General features: G+C 40.5%; 1 protein-coding gene across 1 annotated transcript in view; it reads right to left on the bottom strand.

The window, feature by feature from the left end:
* Positions 1-1,474: 1,474 nt before the first annotated feature.
* LOC100533349 (cytoplasmic fragile X interacting protein) overlaps positions 1,475-14,407 on the bottom strand; it is a gene marked incomplete at its 3' end in the record, with an annotated part of 113,925 nt that continues 100,992 nt past the window's right edge. Inside the window, 4 exon segments of the mRNA NM_001204643.1 lie at positions 1,475-2,197; positions 6,925-7,072; positions 9,061-9,299; positions 13,827-13,933. Of these exon segments, the coding sequence (NP_001191572.1) occupies positions 2,030-2,197; positions 6,925-7,072; positions 9,061-9,299; positions 13,827-13,933 (662 nt within the window).

The following is a 14,407-nucleotide window of genomic DNA, read 5'->3' as shown; positions in this document are numbered from 1 at the left end:
GTTACTTCTGATAGTGTTTTCAATCTTTGAACATCTCTTAGTATCAAGGAGGCTTCAACTGGACATTTAGCTATGTTTTCACACTATTATTATTATGCTAAAATTTAGACTGAATAACAGTATTTTCCAAAGACATGAACAAAAACAAATGCATTTAGAACTAATTCCATAATATTGCTCAACACTAACAAAGCATTGATCCTAATGCAGTCCGGCACCGATAGCTCAAACATATTGGGAGTTGACTAATGTGTTCAACACATCTGTAATTCGAGTAAACTGCTATAGTGAACAATAAGAGAAATATTGATGAAAAGCAAGGTGACGGTATAATGGTCAGAAAAAACCCCCACTGCCATCATGAAAAGTACCTGTACCTAGTATCAATAAAGGAATAGATGGAGGATAGTGCCCGCACCTTGAAGCAAAGAAAGGAAGAGGGTGATGCTGACGAGCTTTAAGACTTGAAAAAAAAAATGCTGTTATGTCATATTGCCATCATGATGACGTAACCAGCCACCTCTCTTGTATGATTGTTTCCCGATCCATACTTCCATGTCAGAAAACACACACATGTACGCATGGATATATATTTATATATGATAAAGGTGGGTGGTTGGTGGGTGCTCTGGTGTTGTTTGCTCCTTCTTTCCTATCACCATCAGAACACATGTACGCATCGATGCACGCGTACACACACACATACACACAGACACACACACAAGTACACAAACACAATTCACTCACTATCTGGTCTAATACACACTGTCTTTCTTTGATCACACCCCACAACCTTGCACCCAACCTCACGTAACTGGGATAACAAGATTCAAGAAAGTTCTACTAGTCCTCTTGTCTTACACACACGTCAGGTGCAATGATACGCCTTCATATCAGCACTGTATGTGTCATGTTGTGTGGGGGCAAGCCTGATGGGTTCATATAACCTTGTACTCTCACTGGTGATGGATGCCTTTTCTTCCTTTAAGCGAACAAGGTGATTTGAATTCTACACTATAAGTTCAACACATCCACTTGAATCAAGAAAACAGTGCTGCCAAAACAAAGAAAATATTGCGGTTCAAGGAAAGGCATATTGTTCAAGTTGTCAGTGTTTGAGTTACTTGTGCTCAACTATATATAAACGTTTTGAAAGAAAACACCAGGTTTTTCTTTTTCATCTACAACATTCAATGATAACATTGACACCAAACTATGTTTTAATTTATTGCATGCTTTCACGGAGGAGCCTGTTTTTCTTTTTCTGTTTGTGTCATAGGCCTCACTGTAGTACTATACCAATATCTAGCACAACCTATCAGTTCCCTTACGCGAATGCCACACTTGTTCTTGGTCTCAGTGTTTCCCATTCTAAACATTTATTCTCAGCTAATTCACTACTAACTAAAAATCTGAATCTACATCATAGTTGCAACCTTTGATGTCTGTGGTAAAATTGTCCCTATTATCATGAAAAATGTCAAAACAGAGCCGTTTGTTTCGAATTCGAAACAAACCCCAACTTCTTGACAGCAGTGACAGAAGGAAAACATTACAAAGTGGTTGACGTGAGTTTCCAAAATCATCTGCTACACAAAAGCTATTTCCATTAAAAAAGATCTGAAATGAAGTTTCCATAAGTAGAAAGTAAATGATATTTGCCGTGGCATTTCCCGCAATTTATGAGGTGAACTAGAAGTGCTTTCCCATTTTTAATAATGATCCCGCAAGGGGTGCAGGACAGGACATATGCGCTCGGCCTGGATTCCGGCAAGAGGTGCGGAAAGAGACAAGTAAGTTAATTCCAGAGTAATGGGCAATTCAGTTAAAATGATTCTGAGCACTCAAAGTTAAAGTAATCAGTGCTGTGCAGATAGAACAAGCATAGGAAAAAAAATATGAGAACTTTGTGCATCATGTAACCTTTCATCTATGTAATTATCTGGTCCTCTGTGCTTTCCACACGGCAGTTAACAAGCAGGGCTCCCCAAAGCATTTGTCTGTCTGTCACTTTCTGCCAAAAAATTCATCAGATGGCTGTGGCCAACGACTGGTGTATGGGTGGGGGGAAACAGCGAACGTGCTCCGTGGGCATGGCCTCACTGTCTGTGCTGCGCAAGTACTTGTTCAGCACTGAGAAGATCTGGTTGTTCAGGATCTGAAACTTGCGAATTCTCTCCACCATTTTCTTCAGTTGCTGTAAGAAATAATGACATGCCTTTCATCAACATTATATTCAAAATTTTGATTGTAGCAAGTTTTCAAAAGAGAGCACACAAGATGAACAGATATAAGCAGTCATTGTACAGGCAATAAGAGGAGCGCTAATTTAACTACTTATAGCCCAAATAAGGTCACCAATTCCCAATTGGGCAGGCGGTCAACACACATGTGACGCCCAAGACATTTCATTGTCAGTGTGTATTTGTTTTTTATTTGTATGAGCTGTAAGTTTGTTCAATAGGAAATATGTGTGTCTGTGGAGTGGGGGGGTGTAGAGGTTTGTAACTGAGTGGGGTTAGACTAGTCTGTAGAAACTGAGATCATTACAAATGCATGGTAGCACCAGAAAACCCTTCATGTGGGGCAAAATATGCATATAGAGACATGCACACATTATTCTGATTTAGGACTCCTCTTTGAGTAAATTTGAACTTTATATATGATAAAGGTGGGTGGTTGGTGGGTGCTCTGGTGTTGTTTGCTCATTCTTTCCTATCACACAGATATCACCCTTATCTCTCCTTCTTTTTTTGGTTTGTTACTCTCTTGTAACACCTCTAATCTTCAGCACTTATATGACCTTATTGAGTTGCAAATGCCGTAAAATTCTTACTTAAAACTGATACCTTGATTGATTAATAAGTTATGACCATTTGAATAATGTTTGTAAAGTAGGGATAACATACAATTGAGAAAATGGCGTTCAAGGTCAAAGAGGGCCAGTTTTAGATTTTGGAAAGGATCGAGAAATCATAAACTATCCTGATTATACACTGACTTTACTGGGGGTTTTAATCCAAAACGGTACAAACGATGCATAAGTATAATTATCCGCCATTACTCGGATTTCTCCCAGCTGGCTCCTTATTGACTTTAATCTCACCTCAGAAACACCCCCGGTGAGGGCGCTCTATTAGCTCAGTAGGTGCCATGCTGGACTATGAAGCAGATGGCATTGGTTCAAATGACAGACTTGAGCATTATAGAACTCGGGTCATTTTGTGGAGTTTTCAAGTATATATTGCGCTGTCGTATCACCACCCATTTTGTATAGAGCTGAGTCCTGGACAATGCGCAAAATACATGCCAACAAGCTTAACTCACTTCAGACGGTTCATACAACAGTTGCGTGACCCCTGCCGCGACGCTCGCGACGGTTCCCACAAGCCCCGCGTGACAAACTTTGGAATATTTTTTTCCGCTCTACAAATCACACATGGATCGCGTGACCCGCCTCGTACCCTTGTTTGGCCAGGCCTGAGCTACTTAGACTTCATTTCGTATCTCTGGGGCCCGAAGTTTTTAAGTTATTGAAGGTGAAGGACAGTGACCCCAACTGGGGTTGAACCAAGGGTTGAACTGACCGGAACTCGCGCTTTGTTTTTTTCTATACAGCTGATAGTAATCCGACAGTCGCGTCGTAGTAACGGTCGAAGAAGTAGCATGAACAAGAATCACATAATTTCGCCGTTTTCGATACTTCTGTACGTTTTACTAGTTCTAGTGTCTCAGAATATGATGTGTCTGACAGTTAGGATCCTGGATATGTACCCGAACACGGCCCGAGTCGTAGTTCTAGGGCTGGATCTAGCACTAGTAGCCTACTGGTGTTGTTGTTCGCGCAACGAAATCAAAATGTCGTGCCGTACATCTGTCTCATGTAATTCAGTGTATGGGTCTGAATCAACGCACAGACCAGCTTTTATATTTTCACCAAACACTCACACATGCATACAAATCAAAATAGAACACTTTGAACTTTTATTTTTGTTGTTGTTGTGAATTTCATTCTATCTGTCATGTCTCTGGATATTTTTCGGAAAATCAAATTCATGCCAGTTTTTAAAAAATCATGCAAATTGAAGTATTAGACTTAGACAACTTTAGTTTTTTGTGTTAGATTAAGCTTGAATGTTACTTTACTGTGTAAAAAAAAAAATTACAATAGGGTAATTCTGAGAGTTGTGGTGATTTATTGAAATACTCCCAAAAACGCCAGTCTTTTACGTTTGTGACTGGTGAAAGGGCCCAGTAGTCTGAAAAGAACACTGGAGATTCACTAGAGGGATAAGATCCCACATACTGAAGTCCTTGAGAGGGCGCAAGACCCCAGTATCTTCTGTTACCGGAAAAAAATCCAGCTCAGATGAGCGGGACACTTGATTTGAAAGCCAAACACACGGCTCCCCAAAGCTATTCCCCCCCCCCATACCACATACAAACACCAATATACTTGAATAAGCAGCTCCCATCACAAACACATAACATCCTAATATGTATGAACATTTGCTGAAACTGTTTAGCTTACCAGAGGCTAAATAACCTCAATTGGTATAACGCAGGACTACAAAGTAGATAGCTCTGGTTTGAATGACCTTGAATTTATTTTTTCTTATTTGAGGGATTAAGGCTCACTGACCGTTTTTCTTGGTCCTATAGGAGATGGCCCACAGATTTGGAGGTCGTGCATCTTAAATAACTTTAAGTGTTGATAGGGGCATAACGTAAAGATTTTGCAAATAGCTCTCCAGATTTATTGGGTTTTTAGGGGGGGGTTTTAGTACGAGTTTTACGGCTCTCGCAACTGCATAAGGTCATATGAGAGCGCGAAAAAAAGTTGATTCCATTCGTAACAGTTCACTGCACAGCCTGACCCTGGTCAACATCTCTACCAAAACGCTAAAATGCTACAAATTTTGATGTAAATAAATAAATTCTCAATTTAAAATAACTTTTTAAATATCATTAAAAGTTCCAATGCTTCTCACAACTTTCCATAAAGGCAGATAGCCTTTATAAAATCAAGGATTCCGCTGGGATCAACGACGGAAAACAGATCTTGCAAGTTTTTTAATCTAAAATATTTCCTTCAGGTCTCTCCGAAGTCAAGACACTCTGCTAAAATGTGTTTAATGGTAGGTACCCTAAACTAAATTTTCAAAATAGCTGTATGCCAAATTTATCTGTTCCATTTGAAAGGCCTACATCAACTGAGCATGTTGGTACCATTCTTTAACCTCTCAGTCAATTTTTAAGAAAATAGTAGTTGTTTAAAATTTGATCAAATTTGTTAAAGTGAGTCACTGGCTGCAAACCCATGTTTGACAGACAATAAAAGAGTACCAAGTGCACTAAACATCTCCACATTAACAGAGTACAATCACTATAACAAATATATGGACCCTAATTTTTTTCAAGACTGTGAGATCATTACAAATCAGTATTTCATCGCCTCAAACACGATGATCTGTCGTTATTTCGACAAAAACACCGAGCGTTGACCCGGCCGGCGGCGCACCGGCCCCCGCGGCAAGCGAGTCGGCTCTATACTGTAGTGTACCCCACATGCGGGGTCACATGCTTTCCGAGTCTCGCGGAAGGATTGATGAAAAATAATTCCAAGCTGATTACTTTATACTAATAGGAAATAAACTGATCTTTTAATTGATACTTTTTTTAAGCCGGTATTTTACATATTTTGTGTAAAAAGTGATCTTTAAACATTTTGACAGCATTTTTAAAAGCTTTCTATTTAAATGCCAAAGGCCGAATATATACCACGGGAAAGCCCGTTTAAATCTCTACAGTTCTCCGCCAATGAAAAGACGGTATTTAATCATCCCTCGTTCCGCGAAGCATTTGAATGCACGCGTGTCAATTTTTGAACCGGCCAACCACGCATTTCGACCGCGAGGGGCTTCGCTTTCGTCAGTGATTGTCCAGTACCTAATAATCGGACGTATAAACAACTTACACCATTGTAACGAGGAAAAGCTGAACTTTTACAAGGTGTACCATCATTTGGTGTTTTATAGCGAAAGACCAAAGAAACAGCGATCGGAATTACCCTGATTTCACCGATACCACGCAGTCGGATGGCCGAGAGTGCCCGCGAGGCCGTGTTTACGCTACCTACTAATGGTAAAATCTGTGTCCCATCCGACACAGAACTGTCGCATCCGACACAGAACGGCTACTCATCTCCCTGAAGGAGGTATTTATGTGTCAGGGACGTGTGTTTGATGTGTAATCTAGCAAAAATGACTTCATCTCTTCTAGAGAGGCCCGAAGGTTTTTGCGGACCCAGTTTGGGCTTAATGTAATGTAGTTTATTGTTTTCTTATTTATTCCAATGAGTCTCCTAGAGACTGGAGGTGTAGTTTTCGACTTTATTTTTAAAGTCAATCTGTGGGAGAGTGTTCGTCATTGATCCCAACAGAAGGGACAAGGATTCTTTCGCCAGGAGGTCCACTTGCTCGTTTCCTCGGATGCCCACATGGCTAGGCAGCCATGCGAACACAATATTGGGTTTGTTAAAAATTTCCTACCATTAATTTATCTGTACTTGAGGTCTACATGGCGCGGACGATTTTGAATTTTTAAATATCTATGTCGAGCCACCAATAGTAATGTAATGACCAATGAAGATAATTTCCTTAGCAACCAGCAGCGTGCCACTTGTACCTTCACAATACGGTCTTCAGTAAATGAAATTAATGTTGTGGTGATGCTGACTATGACATAACAGTTTGGCTAGCAACTCCTGTCCACTGTAACCAAGCTACAAGGAAACATTGGATCAAAAGACAGAAGCCCACAAACACCTGGGTATATAACACCACCAACAATCCACTCCCACAAATGAACATCAAAGAGGAAGAGACAGACAAACCATCCCCTGCAATTATCAGAAAAACTTACAATGCCTTTGATGTTCTCATCTTTCATGTCCACACGGTTGACCTTGTGTAGATGATAGCAGAAGTCAAGAGCCTCGAAGCGACGTTGCTGTCCAAGCAACATGATGAGCGTACAACCAGCCCAGTTGAGTCCCTCTCCATACAGCTCCCTATAGTAATGAACAATACAATTGGCAAAAAATCTATAGCATGCTAATTTTTCCATTTGCATACCTTCTATAAATTCCTTCACATATTAAAAAAAAGACTGCACAAGCTGTGCATGTACAAACAACCAAAGCACACAATATATGAAGAGTTTTGCACCACCATTTTTCTGGTTTTAAGAAAAAAGAACATTTCAGTACCTTTTCCCATTTACTAAATAAACTTGACCAAATGTGTTTTAAAATAAACATATGTAACGCTTAGTTGACATTTATTGTATGATGAAATCTATGCTGGATTCTTATCCTTTAAATTGATACATACATTTTTGACAAAACACAACTTATCCACATGACAATAATAAGTAAAGGAAGGAAACATTGACAAACTTTCGTCAAGTAGATGCCAAGTTAAGAGGTGAAGGATAGAGGAGAGAACTTGATTGGGGCACAGAGAATATGTCGCAATTTGTCAAGAAAGGTCTGCTGCTTTTGTATCGTTTTGTAAAAAAAACGGGCCTTCTTTCTTTGTCAATTGCTTTTCAAAGTTATTTTTCTCGTCCTACCCAAGACTCCAGTTCTTGCCAAATACCATAAGTTTTCTGTTTCTGATCTTGTCCAGCAGTTTAAGGAACGTGAACGCCCGAGCGAGAATTCCCACTGCGTTGCCCCTTAGATTTTTTATCACGTTCATGATGGGTCGCGTTTTGGGTGGATCCCAAAAAGGTTACGACTAGAACTTGAGGTCTCAGTTGCACCGTCACAAGTGTCAGACACGAGGGGCACGCTAGCTATTCCGGAGAGGAATAAACGGACAGTCTGTCCACAGCAGCATTTTTCAATCACGGATTAATGATAACCTGCAAAGTCTTTTGATGCTGATTTCTTTTGCACTTGATTTGGCTATCGCATAAGTATAAGTGTAATCACGGGGAGTTTTGTTATTTTTTACCTTTAACATTAGCCAGAGAGTCACTAAACAATAGAAATGTGGTCTTTTATGTGGTGAGAGCACATGGGTGAGTAAAATTAGGAAAAAATGGATCGGTTGTACATGATCATTTCTTGTTAGAATTTAAAAAACCCATATTTTATTGAAACTTTGTGCTACGCGTTGCTCAAGCAGTATGCCTAGATTTAACACCACTGACTGCCGCAAGGCGCTCGTATCAGCCTTCTGGAATTATTGGAATTATTTTTGTCTTTGAGAAGCTATCTATCTCCACTTTAAAACCGACTGCGGCTTTGTATCTGTTCATAGAGCTTCCACCGCAATGCAGGGTTGACTGACTTAGTCCATTACGGATAAAAAATTATCGCATATAACTTCACCAAATTTTTATCAAAACAAAACAAAAGGATTGACTGTTGGCTTGCCGCTTCCCGTAGCTAGTTTAGTGACAGAAAAATAACGAAGATATAAATCGATAAAACAAACGAGATTCCGCCACTGGGCTTACTTTTTTGTTTTAGTAGAGGTTTTATGGCGCTCACAACTGCATAAGGTCATGTGAGCGCTAGAAGATTGGAGGTGTTACAAGAGAGTAACAAACATAAAAAAGAAGAAGGCGAGATAAGGACGACAGATTTTTAATACGAAAGAAGAAGCAAACCACATCAGAGCACCCGCCAACCACCCACAAGCCACTGGGCTGGCAGCGCATCCCGTAAATAGGCCTACATGGAAATAGGCTCAAGTGAGTTAAAAGCAAGTACTTAATAAACATATTAAAGACAACACAGACTGTCTACAGGAAAACACTTCACTCTTAAAACTTTACATTTTGTAGGTCTTTACAGTATTGAATACCAGCTTCAGTGGAGAAATGCTTCTGCTCTTTTTGCTTGCAAGCAAAGGACAAAAATTTGTCGCTCACAAGTGAAACAAATTAACAAGTAATCCACCAATACCTCATAAAACTGTCAAAAAAAACTTTTCAACAGCTAGCATTGAGTGTTGAGGGCATTACTCGTTAACATAACAGACTCACTCAATAGTATATTCATGTTCCCCCACAGGAATGCAGTAGAAAAACTGGATAGCCGACCACAAGCGGTGGAACTCTGTACAGGTGTCCACGTTCATGACACCATTGGCTGGAGCAGGACCGTGCCACACTGGACTAGTCAGGAAGGACTCAATGCGCTTCAGAACAATTTCAAAGATAGACAGACCACAGCACAGTCGCTCTCGGGTCAACAGGTCGCCATCGCTGGCAATGTGAGCTTGCTGAAATGGAAAACACAAACAGTTGCGCATGTTTATTATCACCACACAAAAAATGGTGTACAAGGATACTATCATTATATTAACAGATGTACAACAATACCCCCCCCCCCCAGCATATAAACAGTTGTATAAGGACACCGTCGGCATATAAACAGTTGCATAAGGACACCATCACATTATAAATGGATGTACAAGGATACTCCCTATCATAAAAACAATTGTACAAGAAACCATCATCCTATAAACAGATGTATAAGGAAACCCTCCCCCCATTCCAAAATGAAATAAACAGTTGCACAAGGATACCATCATAACAAAATTAGCTGTACAAAGATACCACTAGCTACTCAAAACTGTACTTTGTGTGGCACTGGCAAGCCACAGGAAAAGACGCTAAAGTTACAAGGTTTGTATTCACAGCATGGAAAAAACTTGTACTAGTGACATATATTATAGATGTTAACTTGTGCTTGCTTTTGTGTGAAGAAAAAATTGTGTGATGGTAGTTTTGCTGCTGCCACAACCGATGAACGGAGGGGGTAACTTTCTTTCATCATTTAGCACACCATGTCAATTCTTGGTATTGAGCCATAAATACTTCCATTCTCTTCAGCAGTGAATGAGCTTTCCAATGACATTGAGGAATTATATATAGATTTTTAAAAGGAAAAAACCAATATAATCAATATAAAACTAGCGCAAAGCAACAAAATTAACATTATGAAAGTAGGGGGTTTTATGAAATCCATGGCACACCTTCAGCAGAGAAAAACCAAACATGCATGGTTTCATTGAACACGCTGACTAGTGCCTTATTATTGTCGGATTTTCCCGAAAACTTGCATAGTGTGTTCCAAAGAAATTGTCCAAAGGCTGGCGAAATTTCATTACTCTATCATGATTCCTTCATATCCGGACGAAAGACTTATTGAACCCCCTTCGTACCATTGACGGCAGGTATTTGTTTACATCAGTTACATAAAAAATCCAAATTTACTTGCCCCTGACTTCTGGCTCGGCGGATGAATCTTTTTTAAGGGGATCCACTGGTCAGATCAGTAAAAATTTTGAAAAAATATCAATTTTCGGATTTTGGAGTACCTTAATAGATATCAATATCAAGGATCCATCTTTAGAAGCCTAATTCCTTTATCAAACTTATAAATAGCTGGAAAATGCATTTAAGAGAGGCAGCAATGTAGGAAAATCTTCACCAAAAATTATCTCTTTGCAGTTTTCTCAGAATTGTTTATCTGACCAGGTTGCAAAACTATTTTGAGTAGATCTCAGAAAGTTACTGTCAGAATTGTTTCAAATTTGGACACAATCTTTTATACACATTTCTCTATAACTTTACAGGAGCATTTTTGCTGTTTATGGAACACATTTGGAGTTTTAGGCCTGTTTTATTTGACAAAATCTGAAAACATTGGAGACCTGAATGTGGTGCATAGCAAGGACTGTAAGGCTCACAAGTCAGTACAGAAAATTCAAATTTGGCTCTGTAAGGTTGTTCTACCTACCAACAGTAATCGCCATGCCAAATATTAGGCTTCTATCTTGATGAGTGTTGATGATTGACAAAATATAAAATTGGTTTTAAAAATGCTGAAACAATCCTTTATTTTTGATGGCTTGAGATTATTATTGCTAAAATCTTGAATTTTTTGCTTGGTAACCTTTTTTTGTACTATGTCACCCCCTTTGATGCAGAAAAGCAAGCGTTAGACCAAAAACTATAGCATTTGGGTGTTGACCATAGCTACACCCCCTTAACCTTTCAAAGTGAATTGGGTTGGTGTGGTAAAGTTCGATTTACTCCTACAAAACTTAACAATTTTTAACTAAAAGGACATTTCTAGAGAGCTAAATGCTATCTATCAATATAACTTGCCCGGGAGCCTTTTCCACCGTCGATCAAAAAAAGTTTGTAAGATAATACAATTATTGGACCATAGCTTTTTACAGAAGCGTCGTACAAACTCTGGGTGGGTCGTAAACTGTTCAGCGTCAATTCTACTACAGAATCACAAGATTTCTGCGGACAATTACGATTAGCGATGGAAAATTCCACTCGAATATACACACTACTCTCTTTAGTTTTAGTTTTAGTAGAGGGTTTTACGGCGCTCGCAACTGCATAAAGTCATATGAGCACCAGAAGTCAAAATTAGCGAGCCACTCGTCGTGGCAGAACGCGTAACGATCATTGTAGTTTTAACTCAAAAATCTAAAATGTTATGTATTTTTTTCTCCATTGAAACTAACATGGAAAGAAAAAGCACATAGAGTAGCGACGGGGTTGTGCAACAGAGGGGCAGCGCGCCAACAGTGTGGTATAAACCAACTGAGACATGCTAGAGTGTTCCCGCGTTTATCAACATCCGACAGCACCCTCTCTTGTGCCACAAGATTCTTGACTGGCCGCTGTGGCTGTTTACTGCACGTACACAGAGGCAAATTACAGGCTCGCTGATTACGTATTCTAACAGTGCATCAACCTGCAGTTGTAAGGCTGTCAATGCACTTTATGAAGATGTGGATACTTCTACTACACACAAAGCAGTGTGTTGTGCGTGTAGCATCAGTGCTAAGCAAAGCATGGAGCCGCTCAGCCTCTCTGAGAGGATGGATGGGGGTAGGCGTGCAGTGCCGACATGGCTTCTGGTAAGGCGGGGTTTCGCGTCTCAGACCTCTGCAGTGAGAACGGCGTAATATTATATTGCCTCAAGGCCCACACCAGCCATCTGACACAGCCTCTGAAGATGTTTGCCGGCGTCCTGAAGAAGGCCTGGAAAACAGCAGCTCTGCTGGAAACAGCCAGGAGGGGATTCATCAAGTCAGGGCTGTTTCCCTACAACCCTGACGTTGTACTCACAAGTCACAAGCTGAACCCAGTTGCACCTTCACAGGGTCCCCTCTCCCTACCCTCCACTTGTCACCCACCTCGTCTGCCTCTGCCCTATCCACGACGTCACAAACTCGTCGTCATCCACTCAAGGAAATATTCTCCATGAACTTTAAGCTTTGGAAGGAGAAGGTGGACCTGTACCTCAAGAGGTACGACAATGAATACAAGATCGACCCAGACTACAACATGTGGTCCAGTCTGAGGGATAATATTGAACAACTGGCTCCTCCGCTCCCCCACCTACCAGCAAGAGCCTGGAACCTCAGACCCCCTCCAGGCAGACGACCATCGACAAGGTGTCAACATTGCCCTCATGTTCAAAGAACAAGGCCGTTAGAAGGCCTCAGCCACCTGTGCCAAGGTCCATCATAATTAGTGGAAATGATTAGAAAGAGATTATACTCACAAAGAAGAGGAATGCACAAGAACAACAACAGCAGAAGGAAGAGAGAAAGAAGCAAAGGGAGCAGAGAAAGATGGAACGGCTAGCACAAGCTGAAGACAAAAGGAACGCCAAAAAGAGAAGAAAAAACAAAGGGTGCGGGCAAAGAAGGAGAAGGAGGAGGAGAAAAAGAGGAGAATTCAGAAGAAGAAGATGAATGCTTTGGTTGTGGCCCCACAGAAGAAGAAAGAAGATGAAGATTCCTCCGACTCAGGAGAAGAGCTCCGACGATTGTGGGGACATTGCGGTCGACTTTGCTGGATGTGGAGCCACCACCCCAGGACAAGAAGTGCGCACCCAGTGCATGCTTTGTGACAAGTGGTGGCACGCCATCTGTGTCAAACAAATGGACAAGACTCAGGAAGACCTGGATGCCATGGACATCGAGCTCTTTGGCTGTGTTGACTAATCTCCCCATCCCAATTTGTTTCATACAAATAGTGTGAACAATATTTTGGTTTATCCATATGAAATTAGATCAAAAGGTATCTACTTTGCTGTTCTTATATAATTTAATTCATGATTTTCAGAGTTATCTAGACTCACTAATAGATTACTGTTTCAATTGTAAGTGTTGGCTTCAGTTATTTTCGATTATCCTTCTCTTTTGGCTATTCATAAAATTTGAGTGTCACTTGCAACTTAATTCTAGAGTAATTTGTAAGAATATTTCCTCCTTTTAGGTAAAAAAAAATCATACGTTGGCCTATAAGATTCATAATAAGAAGTTATTATGGCATGTTGCAAGACCCGCCCTATACTTGGGCGCAGCCCCTCCATAAAACGCGCCACCCTCAAGCAGGAACGCCCATCCCCGCTGATTGTCGCACACACCCACCCGTACTTTGCCTCACAAATACCACTGCAGAGGGAGAAGAGCAAACAAAGCAGACATAGCGCGCTGGGCCGACGATAGCAGACGGAATTTGCTTCTCATCAGTTATTGTGGGGTTACCTCCCATCTCACCGGGGACTAGCAAGGTCACTTTTTATGCTAAGGGTAGCGCAGACTACCGCCTCTACTCTAGACCTCTCGTTTCATGTTGATTTTATGATGTTATGAGCCGAGAAAGAGGAAAACCCGGGATTTTCGCATAAATCACCACTCGCCGGACGAGCGTGAAACCCCCTAATGAAAGCCAACAGGGTCTGACGGGAAAGTTATGCAACTTACTGCTTTGTTTCCAAGCTTTTTGATCACGGACACAACTTGCAGAGCTGCATACTTCTTCTCCAACTGCTTCATAACGCTTTTTGCCTCAGTCTCTCTGTCACGTCCCTCTGAAATACAACAAGAAAATAATCTGTCATGTGGTGCCATTCAACCACCACCCTCCTCCTTTATTTTCCACTTTGATGTAAACATATATATGATATAGTCTTTAAGTAGAAAATCAATGTGAAACAGCTACAAAAAAGAGGACCGGGTGTCTAAAAAAAGGACCCTTAAATGGTAATATCTCGGTTGTCTATGAACCAATTTCAACAAAACTTTGAAGAAATCAAATTCAACCATGAAGACATTATATTGGTAAGTACAAAAAAATCAATCAACATGTTTGAAAATCATCAAGTTTTTAAAACTTCAATCAAAATTGAGTGAAACGCAAAACTTGGCAACTTCTTTAAAATCAACCATATTGTGCCATTTCAAATAATCACTATCTGTGCAGTGAAGAACAAATTTATACAAAGTTAATATTGCCAAATGAACCCAGGAAGGTGATGGCTGTTCATATCTCCAGGTGTTGACCT

This window comes from Aplysia californica, unplaced genomic scaffold (assembly GCF_000002075.1).
Source record: "Aplysia californica isolate F4 #8 unplaced genomic scaffold, AplCal3.0 scaffold00069, whole genome shotgun sequence".
Classification (NCBI taxonomy): domain Eukaryota; kingdom Metazoa; phylum Mollusca; class Gastropoda; order Aplysiida; family Aplysiidae; genus Aplysia; species Aplysia californica.
Note: the sequence above shows the minus strand (reverse complement) of the source record. Positions and strands in the feature narration are given on the sequence as shown.